The sequence below is a fragment of the Idiotropiscis lumnitzeri genome, chromosome 9 (assembly GCF_059441095.1).
Source record: "Idiotropiscis lumnitzeri isolate Australia: NSW breed Sydney's pygmy pipehorse chromosome 9, RoL_Ilum_1.0, whole genome shotgun sequence".
Taxonomy (NCBI): domain Eukaryota; kingdom Metazoa; phylum Chordata; class Actinopteri; order Syngnathiformes; family Syngnathidae; genus Idiotropiscis; species Idiotropiscis lumnitzeri.
This window is the reverse complement of record NC_142399.1, coordinates 4,530,369-4,551,281: the sequence shown is the minus strand read 5'-3', so window position 1 is coordinate 4,551,281 and position 20,913 is coordinate 4,530,369. Positions and strand designations below refer to the sequence as shown.

General features: G+C 41.8%; 4 protein-coding genes across 7 annotated transcripts in view; 2 read left to right on the top strand and 2 right to left on the bottom strand.

The window, feature by feature from the left end:
• Window positions 1–4,210: 4,210 nt before the first annotated feature.
• comtd1a (catechol-O-methyltransferase domain containing 1a) lies at window positions 4,211–8,016 on the top strand. The gene is made up of 7 exons (XM_088304877.1): window positions 4,211–4,333; window positions 4,424–4,542; window positions 6,360–6,465; window positions 6,566–6,684; window positions 7,498–7,552; window positions 7,620–7,753; window positions 7,828–8,016. Exons 1-7 carry the CDS (start codon window positions 4,279–4,281, stop codon window positions 7,978–7,980), a joined length of 741 nt encoding a protein of 246 aa, XP_088161003.1. The 5' UTR covers window positions 4,211–4,278; the 3' UTR covers window positions 7,981–8,016.
• Window positions 8,017–8,843: 827 nt separating this feature from the next.
• LOC148329944 (non-selective voltage-gated ion channel VDAC2) lies at window positions 8,844–13,653 on the bottom strand. The gene is made up of 9 exons (XM_088304705.1): window positions 13,491–13,653; window positions 12,226–12,297; window positions 12,075–12,124; window positions 11,623–11,775; window positions 11,467–11,519; window positions 10,676–10,903; window positions 10,233–10,383; window positions 10,085–10,142; window positions 8,844–9,603 (listed from the first exon to the last, which is right to left on the bottom strand). Exons 2-9 carry the CDS (start codon window positions 12,290–12,292, stop codon window positions 9,512–9,514), a joined length of 852 nt encoding a protein of 283 aa, XP_088160831.1. The 5' UTR covers window positions 12,293–12,297; window positions 13,491–13,653; the 3' UTR covers window positions 8,844–9,511.
• An 854-nt stretch (window positions 13,654–14,507) lies between these two features.
• On the top strand, window positions 14,508–18,128 carry polh (polymerase (DNA directed), eta). 2 transcript variants are annotated; one of them, XM_088304703.1, is made up of 10 exons: window positions 14,508–14,837; window positions 15,162–15,296; window positions 15,367–15,599; window positions 15,713–15,888; window positions 16,008–16,111; window positions 16,181–16,300; window positions 16,362–16,485; window positions 16,591–16,656; window positions 16,765–16,937; window positions 17,102–18,128. In XM_088304703.1, exons 1-10 carry the CDS (start codon window positions 14,701–14,703, stop codon window positions 17,751–17,753), a joined length of 1,920 nt encoding a protein of 639 aa, XP_088160829.1. In that variant the 5' UTR covers window positions 14,508–14,700; the 3' UTR covers window positions 17,754–18,128. The 2 variants fall into 2 exon arrangements, with proteins under 2 accessions (XP_088160829.1, XP_088160830.1); XM_088304704.1 differs by having other exon boundaries at window positions 14,509–14,837; window positions 15,725–15,888.
• A 653-nt stretch (window positions 18,129–18,781) lies between these two features.
• Window positions 18,782–20,913, bottom strand: part of gtpbp2a (GTP binding protein 2a) — a 45,485-nt gene continuing 43,353 nt past the window's right edge. For all 3 annotated transcript variants that reach the window (XM_088304698.1, XM_088304699.1, XM_088304700.1), the window contains one exon: window positions 18,782–20,788. In XM_088304698.1, the coding sequence (XP_088160824.1) occupies window positions 20,597–20,788 (192 nt within the window). In that variant the 3' untranslated portion in view covers window positions 18,782–20,596. The remainder of the gene's footprint in view (window positions 20,789–20,913) is intronic.

The following is a 20,913-nucleotide window of genomic DNA, read 5'->3' as shown; positions in this document are numbered from 1 at the left end:
GTGTGTGTGCCTTTTAAGCGTGCTGAAAGTCAATTATCCACACCACTTGTCCCTGACATCATTGCGCTAATACAAGCTGCTCTTGACCTTATGTTTGTGTGTCTTGCGCGGATGGGAGTGTCGTGCTTTTCGCTGCTGATTGGATTAACTTCAGATGTTGTGTGTGTCCGGGTCAATTACACAAGGCCGCGTTGCCATTCCGAACCTCGAGCCCGAGACGGACCCCACCCCCTTTCTCTCGCCGCCGTTCCACCCCTCGACTCCTTTACACGTCCCTGAAGGGCTGCTCTCTTCCCTTACACGCCATCTCACGACAACAGCCCCAACACACACACACACACACACACACAGAACAGTCATATCCCGTGTGTCTGTCGCGCAATGACACACAACGCCTGAAGAAACACTCCATCGCCGCGTCCACGCCCTCTGTCTCTTTGTGTTCCCTTCCTCTTGAGTCCAGAGGGGTCATCTCAGAGGGAGAGCTCATAATCAACTCAATTAAGTGAATCTGATTGCCATGGTAATTGGTCTGGGTTATAACATTATCATTAGCGCCTCAAGTGCGGTCACAGTGGGACACAGCAGTCAGATGAGAGGGAGACTAATAGCAGGGGGGGGGGTGAATTTTGTGACCCCGGACAGGAAGTGAGGCAAATATTGAATTTGGCTTTATGAAAATGTGAGACGGATCCCATGTAGTGAATATCATCATTTTGCGGCAGGATTTGAGATGAGCCCCTGTAATTAATACGAGTTGCTAATTGCTTTTCAGGGGCTCTTGAAACTATTGCAATTGGAAGAAATATAGCATATTGGCAAAATGTTTTCCTGCGACACAAAATAAAGAGCAGGGTTTCTCCCGGTAATTGTTTCCACGGATGTGACGTTTTCTCTTTTTTTTTTTTTTGGCTTGCTCGAAGTGTCAACACCTTTCACACACGCAAGCGTTTTCTCTGAGCTTCACACAGCCTATTTGATCTCTCTTGAGGACTGTCAACTTACCGCGCGCATCTATGGAAATTCAATTCTGCATTTATTTACACTCCAGGTTAATAGAATAGATGCTTTGGGTGATTTGTAAGTCAAACAACCACACCTGCCATTCATTTCTGTTTGTTTGTTTGCTTTTTTTTTTTCATGCCGGGAAAGATCTCCGGTTTTGTTCTGTGGGGCCCAAACGCACAAAAGAGAGGATCGTCAGGGGTTGAATGGCTTATCCTCAACATTCATATCTAATACAGCTTCAATAAAGCTATATTTACGTGACTGAAAAGCAGCAGGTGTTGGGAATCTTTCCTTGCAAGCTCATTGTGATGCAGGTCCGCACGTGGCCTACATATAGTGACGCTCTTTATGTACACGCGTGTGCTGTGGAGAGCTGCAGGGCAGCGCCATGGCCCACTTTGAGTGAAACCGGTGTCAATGCAATCGGCATTGCACGTGTGAGCCACTTCCGGGTGCGTCAAAGCAGACTTGTCACGCTGTCATAGCAGAAGACGCATACGTCGAACGTGTCAATTGGACGCCGTCAGACGTCTGTCAGTCTCTCCGTTGTGCTTAGTGTCACTAAATATTCATGCCTGCTTATCTGTCTGCTCACAGCCAGAGTGACTCGTGCTATTAGGAAGCCTCATAAGACACCCGCCTCCTCCCCTTTTATTTTTTATTTTTTTTGCTAAACACGTTGATGGTGCAACAGCGTTGGCGTAACCAACATGTCAATAAAGGCCTTGCTGTGTGCTCTGTGATGGTGTCACAGGTCAATTCAACAAGAGGAAAGTGATATTACCTCCCACAGAGGGAGACTCCAGCCTGGCGGGAAATGTGGTGATTAGCTAAACAACAGTGCCACCTGCTGGTACAATGAAAATGCTACAAAAACACTGTACAATGGCGTGTAGACTTAATTCTTCTTCAAGACTTGCACATCAACATAATTGTAAAACACGCAAGTTCCATGGAGAAGTTATGTGAATAAATTATAAATTAAATGAGGGATTTTAAGCATTAAACAACACACAATTATTGGATAATGACAATCACTTGGAATAATAGTAGGGGGGAAATGCCAGTGTCCAGTCTAGTTAAAACTAGAGCTGGACGATTTTGAAAAATAATCTCATACTGTGTAGCAGATTTTGGACGGACGATGGTGTTCATGAAGGTGACAACTTTGAAAACTACCGATCAAAAGCTGTCTCTGCAGTGCTTTGCCAGGAAAGCGCAGATTCGTCACGCAAGTAACCCCCCCCCCTCTTGTGTGTGTCATTAATAATTGTCCCCCTTGCTACAACAGACAAGGCGGAAATAAAATAATATATTTACAAAATGGTCATATGCAATTATTTTTTTTCAAGGTCCTGTGCTCATGTATTATTTATATTTAACAAATTAATCAATTAATTATTATACAAAAATGTTTAAGTCTTATAAGTTAAGGTTAAGACAACTTCACAAAATTCTACCATACAAATGTAGAAGTAATTGTAAAGTATTTGGTGACACTGAATCACAATTAACAGTTATTAGATGAAGTTAGCATCAATAGCGACCCCTATTTTTATACAATTTGGCATGCCTCATTCAGACCTGCTTCAGCAAAGTTAGTGACAAGTTTAGCTAAAGCCATGTCTAAAAAGCAAAGTAGTATTATGATGAAGTCTTACTGAAATATTACTATTGCAGTTTTCTGCATTGTTCGTACCCTAAAATGAAGATAAACTATTGATGTTGCAGTCTTCTAAAAATGAAGACAAGCTATTTTGTTCCTGTTTGCTAACTGTACTTCTTTACAGAACGACGTCTTTACAGACCCTAGACACTTTTTCAACATTGCAACTGTCTATATTTTTTTTTAGAAGTGGCTAAAACCAAGCCTTCCTATGCTCCTGTCTTCCAGGTATTAGTCGGCGCTCCACTATACACTTAAAGTACTGAGCATCATCATTCCGGATGGCCTGGCTACTGCCCGTCATCTAGTCACAATTTGGCTGTCCTGCCAAAACGCCATGTTATGTAGACCCACACATGACATACGTAAGAAAAAATTAAATTAAATAAAAAATGAGAGAGGGGGTGACGTTTTCAACAGCAAAGTAAATCAGTTCACTGTAATAGGTATGGGGAAATTATTCTATGCCTAGAACCAGCATATATTGAAGGGCTGACTTTCTTCTTCGCTAGGTCTGCTTTTTAAAATATAAATCGTGCTCCCACGCCGCTTCGTCAAAACAGAGACCTCCTGAATTATTTTGTTTCATATTAGCAGCAGCAGTTGTCACTTTTGTTTTCTTGTGTTGATTTTGCTACCTGTGAGAGCGAGCGAGGATGTGCGCCGCCGTGGCATTCTTGACAGTCGCGGCCGCGAGGAGAAACGCTGCCGTGCAGATGGCGGCGGCGCACTTGTTCGCTTTTTCATGGCTTAAACCGACACAAAAAGCAGCCAAGGGACCGGGGCTTGTCTGCAAGAACCTGCCGGGGAAGAGTCTGTACTTGGCACAAGTAGCAGAAACAATTAGCGTCATGGAAGCAGAGGCCCGAAGCAGCGGGGGGGGGGTACAAAGATGGCGGCAAAACACAGCGTTCCATTTTCACTGAGAGGACCTTTAGCAGAGCTGTGAGAAACCAAACTTTTTTTTTTTCCCAGACAATTCACGTCATGGCTCATTTCACTGATGTGTTCTTGTTTTTGCATTTCTAATGAGAATGCAGATAGAGGAAGCGTTGTGTCCTTGGAGAAACTTCACATCCCACCCACGTCCCAGAATTCACCACTTCCCCTTAGCCTGTCTGCGGGTTTGAAGCTGCAGCGGAAACGCTCTCCCAGAAAGAATATTCGCGCACAAAACACTGCTCATTATATTTTACCTGCTTTGAAGAAAAGTTAAAAGGGAAATCTATAAATTGAGTGCAGATGAATACTTTTGTAGAGAGCTGCTCAGGTGGGACACTAACACATTTAAAGGAACAAGAAAAACATTTAAGCTTGCTAAGGCAACAGACTTAACAAGAAATACTGAAGATGACCTGAAATGTGCTGAACACACTCTGCTTGTGTATCGGATTTTTGAAGCAATCCAAACAAGCCTATGTAGAGCGCAATTAAGGTGAAGCAGATTATTAAAAAGTTACCCAGACAATAAATATTAGCAGTAATAAGACAATGCTGAAAAATCATAAGACAGAAACGCCACTGTCCAAAGTCGAATAAACACGTCGAACAGTGAACATTGGAGTCAAACAAAAACGGATCAATCCCTTCTTTGGCGAGAGAACATGGCTGCACGCACCCGGTTTCTATTCTGCCTAGGTCTGTCTACATTACTCGCAGGTAAGTGCTTTTTTTGTGTGTGTGTGTGTGTGTGTGTGTGTGTGCATATATTGGATGGCGGCTCAAAGTGACTGTAATGTTTTCTTGAAGGCTTGGGAAGGTCTATGATTGTTGGAAAGAGTCACAGCCGAGGAAAAGATGACCCGGTGCTGCAGTATGTTGTCAGTAACTCGCTGAGGGAGCATCCAGTCCTCACTAAACTCAAATTGGTAAGGAATAGAACAAAGAGGGCATCGAAAATACATTTTAGGGATTTGAGCAGTTAACCTAATGGCCACTAGATGGCAGTGTGCCGGACAATATATTGCAACAGGCATGTGTATTAGTATTATTTGTAAACACCTTTAAAGAGGGAGTTTGCCATTTAAAAAAAAATCTTAATCACGTCTGTTTTAATTTATACAGAACACAGAAAAAAAACACTCGTGTCACCACTTTCTTGTTTTTGTCCGCACACACGAAGCTTAGTTGAGCAAACATGCACACACACAAAACTCAAGTCGTCGAAGTAATAATGAGAAAAAAAGAAAAACTGGTACGCGTGACACGCACGCATGCGCACACACGCATGTACGCGGCGGAAAAGGGGAAAAAAAGGAAAGAACTTACTTGCAGCGTTCAAGTAGTTCTTATAGCTTTTGCAATTTGGACAGCTCCTGTTCATTCAGCATGGCAACGTTACGCTTCTGCTGCGCCAGTGTAGTTGATAGAGGAGATTTGTTTCTCCGGATCCGCTTCACCATCTCGAGGGTGGAATTCCATCTTGTTGGAACGTCCTGCGCAACTTGCTGTTCGTTTTACTCCCGGACGTTTGGTGGACTGTGCTTGACGTGCCCGACAATCTTGCGACACTTTGCAAAATCACTTTCAAATCCGCTGTTGTTAAGGCCAATTGTCACAGTTCGCTGCGGACTGTGGGCTGTGCGAGGCAGGTGTTGAAATGGGAGTAGTCTCGCGGCTGTATCCATGATAAGGACACTATCAGTGCAAAGAGTGGTTAATTTCTCCTTTATTTCCTATTTGTTTGCAATATCCACAAAATGGTCAGCGCATGCCTCAGCGTAGTTCTGATATTGAAATTCAGCTTAAGACAGTGAGCAAACTACTGTAGATTTGTCCAACGAGCCATCGAGCAACTTTTTAAAGTCAAACTTTCCATCTAAAAGCCCATCTTTGTCCATCTCTGAGTCAGGGATTCTCCTCGAAGTTTGGCTGCACCACGTGAATAAAGGTAAAAGGTCAGCCCGCACCGGAAGTAAATAAACTGCATTAACGGCGTTATTTTTTTAACGCGTTGTAATTTTTTTTATTAATCTCAAGCGTTAACGTGATAATTTTGACAGCACTAACACACACACACATATATATATATATATATATATATATATATATATATATATACATATATATATATATATATATATATATACATATATATATATATATATATATATATACATATATATATATATATATATATATACATATATATATATATATATATATATATATACATATATATATATATATATATATATACATATATATATATATATATATATATATATACATATATATATATATATATATATATACATATATATATATATATATATATATATATACATATATATATATATATATATATATATATATATACATATATATACATATATATATATATATATATATATACATATATATACATATATATATATATATATATATACATATATATATATATATATATATATATATATATATACATATATATATATATATATATATATATATATACATATATATATATATATATATATATATATACATATATATATATATATATATATATATACATATATACATATATGTGTGTGTGTGTGTGTGTACTGTTCTCTTCCTAATGACTGTCAGAAAAAAAACTGAAACAAACAGAAGCAACAACTTTAAACATCACGGATGACAATGGTTCAAACTTCAAATTTTCTTTGACTTTTGAGGTCTATGATTTGACCTTTCATTTCAGAGAACTCTCGCTGACCAATGGAATTCCATGATGGTTTCCAGCGAACAAGCCCAGTTGATGGCCAATCTCATGAAAGTGATCAACGCAACCAAGGCTATTGAAATCGGTGAGTTTACGCACAACTAGCAACACTAAATACATTTTACTAAATTTATTTGGAATGTGTCTTAAATGTTGTGTGTTATTAACTTTTTTATACCCTACAGGAATGTACACGGGGTACAATGCACTCAGTATGGCTTTGGCCATGGCAGAGAATGGACACGTGGTAGCTTGTGAAATAAACAACACCTATGTAGAAATTGCCAAGCCCTTTTTTAAAGAGGTAATGTCATCTGGCAAGTTTATTGAGAGCAGATGTCAAATCTTGTGAAACTGAGACCAATGTCTGAGTGCTGATTAATGTGAAGAGTTTCCAGTTTGATCCAAACTTCTGAAATAATGGATGGTTTGTGTATCATGATTCAATTATTGTGGCTCCTGGTGAGCATCACTTAACCTCCGGGGGCAGTATAATACAGTCATGAAAACACAAATGAAGAAGAGTTTCACAACTACTTTAAGTGACTCAGTAGACTGCAGTAATGTTAGTCGTTTTTTTCGCAGAAGATAAAGATTACATTCTTGCGTGTTTTGATATATTGTATGCCAATTTGGGTTGCTTCACCATTTGTTTTCAAATATCTATCCTTTATCAGAATCGCTTATGCTATCCGTCGCTTAAAGTATTATTCATTAGCCCACCTATGCCGTTTACCATTGTGTTAGAAATAAATCCAGGACACTTAAAGGGAGAGTTATGTCACTGCTTTAAACTCACGTGTAATTCTCTTAATTTGTTAGTTCGGACTGGGCGTGGCATTTAACAGCTCCAAGCCTCTTTTTGGAGTATTGTTTCCTGTAAGGAAAAAAAAAGGTAAAGTGAGTTCAGTTTACTGCCACCATACAGTGCTTGTATGTAAAAATTGAGCTCGCTATTCAAAGCAAATAAATTGAAGGTCGCTCATATCTCAAGGCACTGCTCTTCTACTAGTCCCGAAAATGGAATTACTCTGTAGTACAAAATGGCCCTAATTTCTGAATAGTGAGAGCCTTACAGAATAGGAGGCTACTTGTATTCAATAAATTCTTTCTACAGGCTGGAGTGGAGAATAAAATTGGCATCCGACTACAGGCGGCAATGACAACACTTGGTAAGTGATTTCTGATGAAAGTCGACTTCCACGTGAATTGTTGATATTCATTCATCATTTCCTGTAGATGAACTGATAGCAGCTGGTGAAACCGGAACCTTTGACTTTGTGTTCATCGATGCTGACAAATTGAACTACGACGGATACTACGAAAAGAGTCTGGAGCTCGTTCGGAAAGGGGGCATCATTGCCATCGACAATGTAGGTCCACCACGTGTACTGGACGTGGAGCAGATGTTCAGTGTGTGTGTGTGCGCGTGCGCTGGTGTGTGAAGGTGCTGTGGAGCGGAAGGGTTGTGGATCCTGCTCCAGATGACGTCACCTCCAGGACTCTGGATGCTCTCAACAAAAAGCTCCACAAGGACCAGAGGATTGATCTGAGCATGCTCACTGTGGGGGACGGGCTGAGTCTTGCGATTAAACGCTAAATGGCCGTCTCGGTCATTGCATCTGTTTTAAAAGAATGTTTTGCTGTATTTTTGTGTCGTGAGGTTACGTTCTTTGCAGTTCAGTGTTCACGAAAAGCCCCATGAAAAAAGGAAAGTTGTGGAGCAGGTACAAGGAACGACGTTCAAGTATGCCTGTCTCAGTCAATGTCAGGAGGGAGTCAAGTTTAGCCTGGGTTGTTACAGAGAGTCATTGTGGCACGTGTAGTTAAACGCACACGGGTTGCCTTTTTCCAAAAATTTGTGAGCCATCTATTTTTAAAGGTAGTGTAAGAGGAAAAGCAAAAGGGAAATGTCTAGTCGTGTTTCTTCACCTATGAGGCAAGAAATCTACTCTGCATAAAAATGTCATAGCATGTGACCAAACAAAAATTCGGAAATTAACAATCGTGTCTCAGTTTACAAACTCCGTAAGAGGAGCCCAAAGCTGATACTCACAGAAAGCCGTCGCTTGTGTGGTTTGAGTAGCAGCATGTGGGCGCCAGGTTCCTTGCATCTTCTGCCATCTAGTGGAGGAGTATTTAATTGTTTTGCCTGTCACGATTCATCGCTGGCATATGGATGAGCAAGGATAAATATTTGTAATTAATCATTTTCTGACAAATTAAGTCAAATAGGATCTTTTCCCACAACACCTGCGATGACCTCTCACAGCACCCTGGTTGGGAAACACTGCTCTAGTTCATTTGTTCAGTCACCGTTATGAAACACATAGGCAAACTAAACTAACATTCCGAACAGTTGTGATAATGTACAACAGTGAGAGTACGTGCGGAAGAACAGTAAAACTATCCTCATGACAAATTCAAATCAGTTGTGTTTTGCAGGAACACTCCATGAGCCAGTTGTAGGTTGGAGACTTTATTGAAAAGGTAACATAGACAAAAGGACCTCCATGTCCTCCTTGTAGTGAAAGGAGACTTGCAGTGCTCCTCCTTAACATTTATTTTCATTTAATAAGTTTGGCATCGCTTTCAAGCACTCTGAGCCTCCCAGTGTTTTTTTTTGTTGGTGCGGTCGGCCGAGCGGACCGGTTTCTGATGACCGACGGTGTGCCGGCGTGTGAACGGGAAGGAGGCTTGCAGCTGTATTTAAATAGCAACGGAAGAAAGCCTAGTGTACTTCAAAACTGAGGAATATCAGACGGTGGTGTTTTAAAAAGAAATCGCAGCGGGGATGACAGCACTCACCGCACAAATACGGAGTGTCTGGCAAGATGACAAAGCCACACAGGTACAGTGACGCACAAACGGGACTCTATTGGGTTTATGGCAGTGCTGGACAGGAACCATGACGTTGCGGTTATATAAATAATATGCCACCTGACTCTCACAACTAGAAAGCAACACAAAAAAAGCACCAGCATGACAGTGGTGCTCACTCAACTTTAGAGTTTGTTGTAGCCTTTGTGAACCCGATCGCTTCCAAGATGTCCCCACTTTTGCTGGTTGGGAAATGCATAAGGCCAAATTTCTTCTGATATTCCGGAGTTCCTGGGCGCGGGAGGAGAATCTTAGGCCTCCAGTTCCAAGCCGAGACCCAGCTTGTGGCCTCCGGCATTGATGTTCTTGCCGTCAACCAGGCCGGCCAGGGTGAGCTTCACGCCTGGGCAGATGGGAGACGATGTTAGTGGTACTGGTTAAAATGTTCAAACTGCATATTAGGGATGCACTAGTTCCGATATAGTACTTGAATCTATAAAACGATGCTTCAATACTACGGCACCGATACCACTTCACTAGCCTGACGTATGCCTTCCGGGGAGGGGCCATGCCAGCTGTATGGAGATACTTTTAAAGTAAACAATTCATATTCAGAAGGGGCCTGACGACAATCAACAGATATTCAAGTTGTCTGTGTGTTCGACTATCAGGAGATCATCTTCACATCACTGTCGCCGCCAGTGAACAATAACTTACACACACAGTTGTACTTAAAACATGCTCAACAATTAATGAGTCTTACATGATGCAATGTCTAGTGTGTATGACAGTGCGGTAAAACAGGTTGGATCTCAACAGAAGGGGGAAGGCCACATTTACAAAATGTCTGGCCAAAGTTGCAGCGCTGGGTGCAGGCAGCTCACCTGGTCTAAGAGTCTGGGTGTAGCCAACGCCAACAAGGCTGTTGTTGTTCACTTTAGCCTGCAAAAAAAAAAAAAGAAGAAGAGAAAGACATTTAAGTACTTTTACAAGTTTGCTTTTGTTTCGCAACCTTGCCGCTGCTGTACTTACACTGACGGAGGCATCCTTGTCCAGCTGGTATTTGGCGGCGATGCCAAAGCGTGTGCTATTGCTGCCTGCGGTCCACGCCAGGTTGACGGCAGTCTCAAGCTTGTCGCTCACCTTCTGGTAGATGGAGCCTCCAAAATCTGCTCCGTCATTGCTTTGAAAGAGCACAAGAACGGCGGCGACGTCACAATTCAGACCCAGACGTTAATGTGGGTTTTCTACCAAGACAGTTACGACATTTTCTTGTTTTACAATTCCGATTTGAGTCTCTGCGATGGAAACATTATTTTCTGTTTCATTGTGATGACCCAGTCGTGAGGGGGAAACTTTCTCGGGGCAGCAGCCTGCTTCCACAGCAGAGCCATAAAATAACATCGGTGGTGAATGGGCACGACAAAAATGAAATGAAATCAAATGAAGTTCTCTTAATGGCTTGCGTAACTCACACATTTGTGTGCAGCTGGAAGTCTCCCGTCTTGTAACCGATAGCAAAGTTGTTCTGGGTCATCTTGGACTTGGCTGTGTCGAAGGTCATCTGGTAGCCGGCGAGCCAGCCCTCGTAGCCGACGACCGCCGCGCCGTGAATGGTGGGGCCGGCGAAGTCGAAGTCCACGTCGCAGCCCAAGTTGACGTATTCGCGCTTGTAGGCGGTCTTGACTTTGCCGCTCTTCTTGCTGTTAAGGGACACACGAGACAAACCAGGGGTGAATACACGGATGGAACAGTGAATTGCTTTGTGGATGGCTGTATCGCTGGGCCCGCAAAAATAAATTGATCTCACCTTTTAGATTTTTAACTGCTTGTACCCCCCCACCTCCAAGCTCCTTGAAGTTTAGTTAAAACATCTTATCCAATCCTACGCTGATGTTTATTTGCCATTCATAAGACACCATGTCCCCTTTACGTGACTTGATCCTTGACACTAAACTGCCCCCCCCCCTCACAAACAGCTGACAGAAAGCAATAAACATCTGAAGTGAATTGAGAGTGTGTGAGTTGAACTTAACCTCTAATCTCGTTGCACACTTGAGTACAATGACAATAAAGGGATTTCTAATTCTAATTCTAAGAAAGGTGTGAACGCCTGTGAAAGTCACAAATGTGTTTTACTGCAAACAACAGACGTTCCACATTCGGACTAAAGGGCATCAGAAAACTGATCATGTTGCTAAGATGACGTATGGAGGCAGCAGGCAAAGTAGACCATCTTGAAGCATCCCAAGTCAAATGATCGTACCCGGTGTTTGGTGAGAAGGTGGTGTCAAAGGTCAATTTCAGTCCCTTGGCGATCTAAGGGAAAATAAATAGTTGGATGAATGGGCGTGCTGTATTCAACGCGGTTCAATGTCATTAGAAACTGTGTTTTATATTTTAGATTGTTAACTGCCCTTACCTGATCTTCAATGGTGATTTCTGTTCCCAGGGTGTTGTCGGTGTTCCACTTCTCAGTGAAGGTCAAGCCATACTCTGCCCTCTTGTATTTGGTTTCAAGGCTGCCGACGACTTTGCTGGTGTCAGTGTTGGAGGATCCAGATGTTTTGAATTCCTAAAGCAAAAACAAAAATGAGAATAGATTGCAACAACCAATTGAAAACTGAAAATCGCATCTTCACGCGCAAATATCTATTCATTCTATTTCTGAATGTGACAAGTAGTAAGAGTAGTTACCAAAATCATTTATTTTTTTAAACCAGAATAACAGTTCCAGTGTTATACATTCACCGTGGCTACCAACTTTCCTAATCAGTACGACATTAACAAAACGTGAAGATTGAAAATGTATTTGGGTGAAATCAGTTTCAACAGCGTGTATCTGATGCAAGCGTACACAAATATAATAATTACCACTCCACTGGCAGACTTTGTCTTGACATCAAGCTTCACCAGGCCGAATCCTGAACAAAGAGATGTTTTCATCAAATGCTGTTCGAGTAGACTTCGTAGTAAAAAAAAAAAACAAGTTCCATTTATTCATTTGTCACACATGAATTCCTACCATAGCCCTTGTTGAAAATGTCCTTGGCAGACTTGCCCAGATCAGCATATGAGGGAGGCACGGCCATTGTTTCTACAGAAACATATTTGAACAATAAATGGCGCACGAGTAGACATAAAATATAAAAACATAAGTATCTCTGTTTATTCTTGAATAAAATATAAAATAATATTACGGAAGGTTAGAGCCCATTATCATCATTTATGTAAGGCATGTACCACAGCTCTGGGGGCCGATGAGCACACGCCAGAAGAAGCAGCACATTGTCAACAGCATAACATTATGTCACACTGTTAAATTATTTACTTTCTAATCAATTATCTCATCAAGGTATTTTTATGGAAAGTAGAATATTGAGGACTATTACGTTATTAAAAAAAAACTGTTGAAAATGTTTGTGTTTTTTGGAAGCTGGAATGGAGTCACTGCTTTTTCATTTATTTGTAAAGGTGCAAAAATAAGTATTTTGAGTTACAAAAATACTAAAACAAACAACAAATTAAATTCTTAAGTCAATGCATCACTGTAGTAATATGCAAGGACGCTTTGCTTCACTGAAGAGGTAATCTGTGTGAAATTTGGATGTTCTCCCCATGCAGTTTGCAGCTCAGCGGCGACTTTCGCTGACCTTCCGAGCTGCAAACTAGCTACACCGAGCTGCGTTTCATCAATCTCCAGAACACCACGATAAAAGAGAAGTCTTTACAAATGTAAAGTTACGTTTACGCTTTAGTTTAGCTAATAGTCACCCAGCGAGCTTTAAGAGTTGATTCCCCGTGACACGTTACCGTGACGGACCCATCTACTCCTAGTGGCCTGTCAGCTCGTGAGCAAGGTTATGTGGGTCGGATTGCCATTCCGGCGCCTACTTCTTATCGTGAGATGGTTTAAAAGTTAGGCGGGGTGGAGAGCACATGTTGGCGCTAATTAGCAGAACGTCAAAGTGATTTGGGGTGTCGAGGGCTGTCACTCGGCAAAGGCCAAAGTACGGTAAATGTATTTTAAAAATAATCTGAAGACATAAGTCAATTGCAAAACACACCGGCTGACATCACAACACAGTAATGCGTACTTAATGCATTTTTTCCCGAAAGGAGTTAGATGGGTTTAATCTTACACGAGTCACACGCGACGTGCCCCAGCTAACGCTGCTAAAGCTAGCAGAGTTACCGGTGAGTAGCAAAAGCAAGTTAGACAGCTCATTTCCACGCGTTGAAAAACGACAGGAACACTTCTAGCAACCCCGGTTCAGACGCGTCTCTTACCGGTCGGAGGGGTGTCTAGAGGTGAGCTAAAGTGACTTTTGGACAGATATTCCTCAAACCGCACGGGCGCGGCAGCCTTGACCAGTTGGAGGACGAGCTGAAGGAGACTGCGCTCATATGAAACCTGACCTATCACATCCTGTCTTAGGACCCGGGCTGGCTATCATTTGCCTGATTAAAAAAAATATACTGGGGACTGATACAAATGTTTAGCGGTACCGAGCTTATGGCCAGACAAGATACATTGTATTATTTTCCCATTTTAACGCAATTTCCTTCCCACGTTTATGAAAGAGAAGCATAATATTTTTCTGGTGGCAAATTTGGGACTCAACCCACAAATCATCCATACAGTATCTAAAAAGATTATTTCATTTTCAAACAAAGATGACAGACATGATATAGCGCACCTAATGTAAAGTCATTAATGAAGCTGTGTTCATACATAACAGCGTCCTTAGCTTGTTTATCATCCGCTTTTTTCTTTTTTTTAATTGCCCACCTGATGGTTTCGACCTTGACCTCTTCTTGTGAGCAATGAATAACTACATTTCCCATCATCCTCTAAGAATTGAGTTCAGAGCGTCCCACCATCTCATTTAAGACCCATCAATTATTTCTGTTAATGTGAAAACAGACAGTACACTTACGTTTTAATGTATTGCAGTACTCTCTGTAAAACAAAAATTATATTGGGGTGGGGGGCAACAACAACAACAAAAAACCCACCCCCAACTTAAATACAAAACATACGTTAAAAATGTGAACGGTATAACCCTTTTGGCGCCCAATAGCAAAATTGCAATAAGCAACATTTACATCGAATCGTTTTCACGCTATAACGTTTGAGATATCAAAAGGAAAAGCAATAATAATGAAAAAATATTTCCGCCTTGGGGACAGTGTTGATTATCATACTGTATTGTTTTTTCCCCTTTATATATTGTCTCATTTGTATTCTGCGTGAACTATTTTCCAGGGATATAGAGTTCGCGCTGATAGGTCGATACAGGAAGCGTCATGCAAAGAAAAACACAGTCGTCTGTCTACTTTTGATGACGCAGTTATGTAAGAAACAGAATTGCGGGAAAGTAAAAGCTCCAGACCATGTCGTCCATGGAAAACCTTTGGTGGAAGGTGAAAACCACTTCGACATAACGAAGTTGTTTTGATAAGTCGTGACAGAAAAGCTGTCTATTGTTCGTCAGTAATGGAGTACGGGAAGGAAAGAGTGGTGGCGTTAGTGGACATGGACTGTTTCTACGTGCAAGTGGAGCAGAGACTGAATCCTACCCTGAAGAAAACGCCCTGTGTAGTTGCCCAGTACAAGACCTGGAAAGGAGGCGGGTGAGGTTCTGACACCGGGATGTCGTTTTTGAATAATTCATGTAGTCATGGAGTGTTGTCATCTGGACCAACACTGTTTCATATTACCGTGGGTTGTTTGAAATCTTCCAATTATGCACAGACTTCTTAAAATAAAGAAATATAACCACTGCATCAAACAGTACTGTATAAAATGAAGTAAAAAGCATGATGGCATTAACGTTCCTCCCCTAATGAAGACAAGTAATTTAGAAAATTGATGGATTCATTATTTACAAAAGTAAAAGTCATTGTATTGTTATTAGAAACCTCTGTCTCCTTTACTCACCCTCAGTCCTATGTTAGGATCATTGCAGTGAGCTACGAAGCCAGGGTCCACGGCGTGACGAAGAACATGTGGGTGGACGATGCCAAGAAGCTGTGCCCGGATCTCCAGGTGGCACGCGTGCGCGAGTCTCACGGCAAGGCGGACCTGACCCCGTGAGTGATGCCTATGTCGCCGTATTAATGATGTCACTGAAGCACAATTAAAATCAATCAATTTGTGCAGTTACAGAGAGGCCAGCGTGGAAGTGATCCAAGTCATGTCTCGCTTTGCGGTGGTTGAGCGGGCCAGCATCGACGAGGCCTACATGGACTTGACTGCAGCTGTCCAGCAGCGGCTTAAGGACATGGCGGACAAACAAATACAGCCACACCTGCTCAGAACCACCTGCATCCAAGGTTACCCTCACAATTCAGCTGAAGGAGAAGAGGAAGCTGCTGTGGATGGATTGGATAAAGGTGGGCAGAGTGGGGAAAGCTTCTACGTCGACCATGACTCCTCCTCATTGCTTTCCATGAAATCAGTCTATTTTAAACTCATCGATTATTTATAGGCACAAGTCAATATTCAGTATGTCCAACAGAGAAGCAGAGGTCGGCGGGTGTCCAGCAGTGGCTGGCGTCCATGCCGACGCACGACTCTGCTGAGCTTCAGCTCACCGTGGGAGCCCTCATTGTGGAGGAAATGAGGGCGGCTGTGGAGCGAGACACAAGCTTCCAATGTTCAGCTGGGATCTCGCACAACAAAGTAAGTTTTATTTGAATTGCTTGAAATTTCAAAGCTAAAGCACAGTTTTTTGTTTTTTTTTAAATTTCACCTTTTATTTATTTTTTTAAATCAATTTATCATTCCCATGTTTCTTCCAGGTGCTGGCTAAACTGGCATGCGGTCTGAACAAACCAAATCGCCAAACAGTTTTGCCCCTGGACTCGGTGGCTGAACTTTTCAGCACGCTGCCCATTAGCAAGATGTGAGTAAGTGTCCCAGTGTATGACCCCTTCCCTTCACTTATTAACCCAGCTGCCTTTCATTTGCGCAGACGCAACCTGGGAGGTAAACTGGGGGTCTCGGTCACAGAAGCTCTGCAAGTGGAGCACATGGGGGAGCTCACTCGCTTCTCTCAGGCCCAACTGGGGAAGCACTTTGGAGAGAAGACCGGGTAAAGGCTGATGAACAAAAACTTCTGATCTCGTCTTTATTGGATTAAATGTGTTTTGCAGTCAGTGGCTATACGATTTGTGTCGGGGCATTGACTTTGAAGCAGTGAAACCCAGGCAGCTGCCAAAATCTATTGGCTGTAGTAAGAACTTCCCTGGGAAAACATCACTGGCTACAAAAGAGCAGGTATTGAGTGTAGTCGTGTCTTTTTATGACGCAGCTGATCCAAACCAGACCAGTTGTATCGTGCCTAATATCGTGGCTGTTTATGTTAAATGTACCTTTGCGCAGGTCCAGTACTGGCTTCATCAGCTGGCTTTGGAGCTTGAGGAGAGGCTGACCAAAGACAGAGAAGTGGTAAGAAAAACAACATTAATGAAGAGCTACTCTTGTGTAATTTGAGGACATGTTGTATGCAACTCTCACATTTCCCTAATGACGTTCATGACATTTTTTTTCTTCCAGAATGGTCGCGTGGCAAAGCAGTTAACGGTCGGCGTCCGTCTGCTGGGCGACAAGCGACCGAGCGGTTTCTCCCGTTGTTGCGCTTTGGTGCGCTACGACGCTGACAAGTTGTCCAGCGACAGCTTTGCCATCATCAAGAGCCTCAACACGGCGGGAAACCAGCAGGCGGCGTGGTAGGTCACACTTCAGGTTGTTATGGTTTTTAACATTTTTCACAAGAACTCCATCGCTTTCACAGCACACACCTACTACAATTTGAAGCACAACTGTTCTACTTGGCTTGGTAGTAAATTTCGACAATGTTTTCTTGTATTTTCATACGTTCCTTTCTACACAGGACTCCACCTCTCACGCTGCTGCACCTCTCCGCCAGCAAATTCTCCGACGCTCCTTCAGCAACAGCAGGGGGCATCGCAGGCTTCCTGAGTGCAGATGTGCTTTCCACTCAACTCTTTCTCTCCTCCAGCCCCGCTGCACGCAAAACGCCCACAACCATTCAGTCCTTCTTTCATAAGCAGCAAACACAAACTGAGTCCGCTCCATCTTGTTCCGTCCCGTCTCCGAGTCCTTCTAAAGACGCTTCGGTAGGCAGTCGCGTCGACATCGCCTCGTTCTTCCACAAAAAAAGTGCAGAAACCGTTTCAAAGCCAAGACATGATGGCGAAAGGCGAGATGATGGTGCACCAAATTCGTTGCCTACCTTCGGAGTGGACACCGCAGAAGACGTGCTCAAGTGTGAACGCTGTGGCCAGAACGTGCCGGTGTGGGAGATGCCCGAGCACAACGACTATCACTTCGCCTTGGACCTGCACAAATCCTTCTCCCCTTCTGCTTCTTCCTCCTTCGTCAGAAGAGGACCTCCTGCAGGGCAGGCGCCGACCTCTCTGGGCAAAACTAAAAGCAGAACGTCGGGAGGACCCCATCCCAAAAGACATCGCTCCCAAGGTGGAGGCGCTGTGGGTACTTTGGATTCGTTTTTCCAAAGATAATAGAACATGAAAATCACAAATACTGTGCCAGCTTGACTTACAAGTGCACCGAATTATATTCAAGTTCCAAGCAGTCACTTGATTGCTACATTTTTTTTGTTTAATTCAAGGGACAGTTAATTCCAAAAATATAAAATCAGGACAGTCGCCATCACCAGCCAACTGCAACTCGTGATGTTACACCACTGTATTTCATGACATTCTCTGTTTTTATATTATTTACATTATAGTGCTGTTTTGCTTTATTAAAAATACAGACTTGTGGGGGGCTGAAAAAAATTAATGCAATTTTAATTCATTTCAATGGGGGAAGTTTGGTTTGATACTCAAATATCATTTGCAACTTTGGTCACAGAATTAAACTGTTTAAGTGAAGGTGCTGTGTAATTACTTTAATTGGAGACTGAAATTGTTCACTTGTGTCAGTGGTTGTACCTTGTATATTTGTGTGATTGGCTGGCAACCAGTCTAGGGTGCGCAGTAACCCACTTCTCGATGTCACGAGGAGAAACTAGAAACTGGATTGTTAACAATAACTCATATTTGTTCTTAAAGAATTAAAAGCCCTGGAAGACTCCAACCGGAGCTTTTTTAATGTAGTTATTTTACGTTTTCTTTTTTATTTAGATAAAGAGGTAAGGACCCAAATAATACTTTGGAGAAACTTCTGAAAAGCAATCCCCAAAATCACACGTTTATAATATATAAATTACATCGTGTTCGACTTACATAATTTTTACAATTTTATCATAAATTCACTTCAAGCCCCCAACGCTGTTTTAGTCGGATGTTATACCAAAACACGCCAGCAGAGGCTACTAATGAGCTACCTATAAAGCAAGAAAATCAAATCAATTATATGGAGGCGTTACCTTCCGCATTGTGAGTCATCTGTATTGACTTTGCAAGTGACTAACAAGGTGTGACCACTGTTGTTTACTTCTGTTTTTTTGTTACAGTAGTCTTGCATCATGTTGCCACTTTGCAGATAATTCTATTGGTTTTCAAAAGTCATAAAACAAAAAAACTCAGAAGTTAACATTTAATAGACATAAACACTTTTCTCATGAACACCACAATACACATATTGGATCTGTACATAAATGGTTCAGACGTGATTATTCACGTTTCCATTCTTAAAGGGCATAAATCATAAAGCTTCAAAAGTTTTGATTGTAAAATGTAAAAACTACTAGAAATACACCTGAGATGCACAAAAATAAAATGTAAATGCAGATATAATACAATAGTTGAAATATGTTCTTTGACACTCATTCACTGGCATTGGCAGGTATAGAAGTAAAAAAGGACTTTCTTTTTACCTGACCTGGCAGTGAATGAATTAAATCAACACAATGATCGAGTGGGGTGATTGTGAACGTGTAAATGCGATGTGACAAGCGTGGCAATAATAAGACGGTATAATAGTTAAGAATTACAAGGCCCACAGCAATCTTCGTTTGGAGCAGTACTTAACAGTCAAAATTATGTTTGGTATAAATATTTGTTTTGAACCAGTAGCACCACTAGTAATTTTTTTTCATTATTTTTTTTTTTTTAACTGCATGAATGACTTAAGTTGGAAGGCACTTCCATGAGGCACTGTGCACGCATGCACGTGGGAGAGACATCAGTAACATCAAAAGCCTGCAGCAAATAACTTGGAAACAGATCGGCTTTGAATTCCAACAATTCACATGCTGAATTTGCTGTCGGTGTAATAAGCAGTGTCCCAAATACTTTTGTCCACATGAGCCCCTTTTGCAGTCTTCAGTCGAGTCAGTCATGATGCCGTTTGGACAAAGACGAGTCATCAAATGCATCGAAGTATACTTCAGTTACACCAGCGATGTCAGGAAGGTGTGTATGTGTTTGAACAGTGCTGCATGTGTCAGTGCGAGTGAGCGCAATTCATGTAGCCCCAAAGTTTGTGCTTCGGGTGTACCGCCGAATCAAATTTTTCTTCTCAAATCTTGCAACAATTAGGGGAAAATGTATAATTGTGAGAAGCCAAACACCCCACCAAAACAGCAATCTCAACTACAACTTGGCAGATAACTTTTTATAAATAATAAACTATTGCAATGATTTGGGAAAAAAGCTCTAATTGTGATGAACCTTGACCTCCAAATGATGTGCAAAAACATAATTGTGACGATACCTTCCACCTCAAACATTGCCAGAACAGTTTTCCTTAGATCCTGAGACAACCCCACCTATAAAAAAAATCTGAAAATTTGGGGAAAAATGTCAAATTGATTTTAGTCAAAATCATTTAGATTTTGGAAATAAATAATTCCCCCAAAACATTGCAATATGTAACAACATTGTGAAAAATTGATTTTCCCCCAAATATTGCAATGGAAAACTTAAACTTCAGGCATGTATAATTTAAGAAGACTGTGATATTTTAAAAGCTGAGTGTTCCAGTGGATTTCCAATATGATTTTTTTATCAGTTTCCACACTGCTCTTGCGCTTTCACTTTTTAGTCTGCCCTTACTCTTGCAAATTAATCATTCAGCCCAAGTGTGACTGCATTGTTGACTTTCATTTCATGACAGTGCAAGTTCGACCGTATGAATGTGTGTGCGGCTACATTCTACGGATTATACAAGTATCTTGAAGCTCCAGCTGTTGTGAATTGCGTTATATAAAAAAAGTTGTATTGTATTGTTGTGAAGGTAGAAAAGGCAAGAAGCTCTATAAATGCAGACTTTACCTTCAGCGAGTGAGTGCGGCAAAGAGTGCAGACTGGCCTTTGGTGGAAGCTTGTCCGTTATTTAAAAAAAAAAAAAGAAACGGCACTTATGTGTTCTTCTAGGAGGGGGGCGCGTTCATTCTCTAGTCATCATCTTCATCTTCGTCACTTTCCGGGACGTGGCGATACTGCGCAATTGGATGCAGTTTGGTGACGTGGCCGATGCCTTTGGTGACGCCCTCTCTGAAGAGCACCTTGGCTCCCAGCTTTAGGTACTCTGGATGTTTGAGGAATTTAAACTGGACACCCGCCTTCTCCCCCGTCCTCAGCTCCTCCTGCCAAAAGAGCAGAAAAGCGGTTGATTAAAAACACAGTTCTGCCACTTCCAAAATCCCATGTTATTACGAACTCCCCAAAAATGTTGACTTACACATCATTCATTTACTGGAAGTGGTTATAT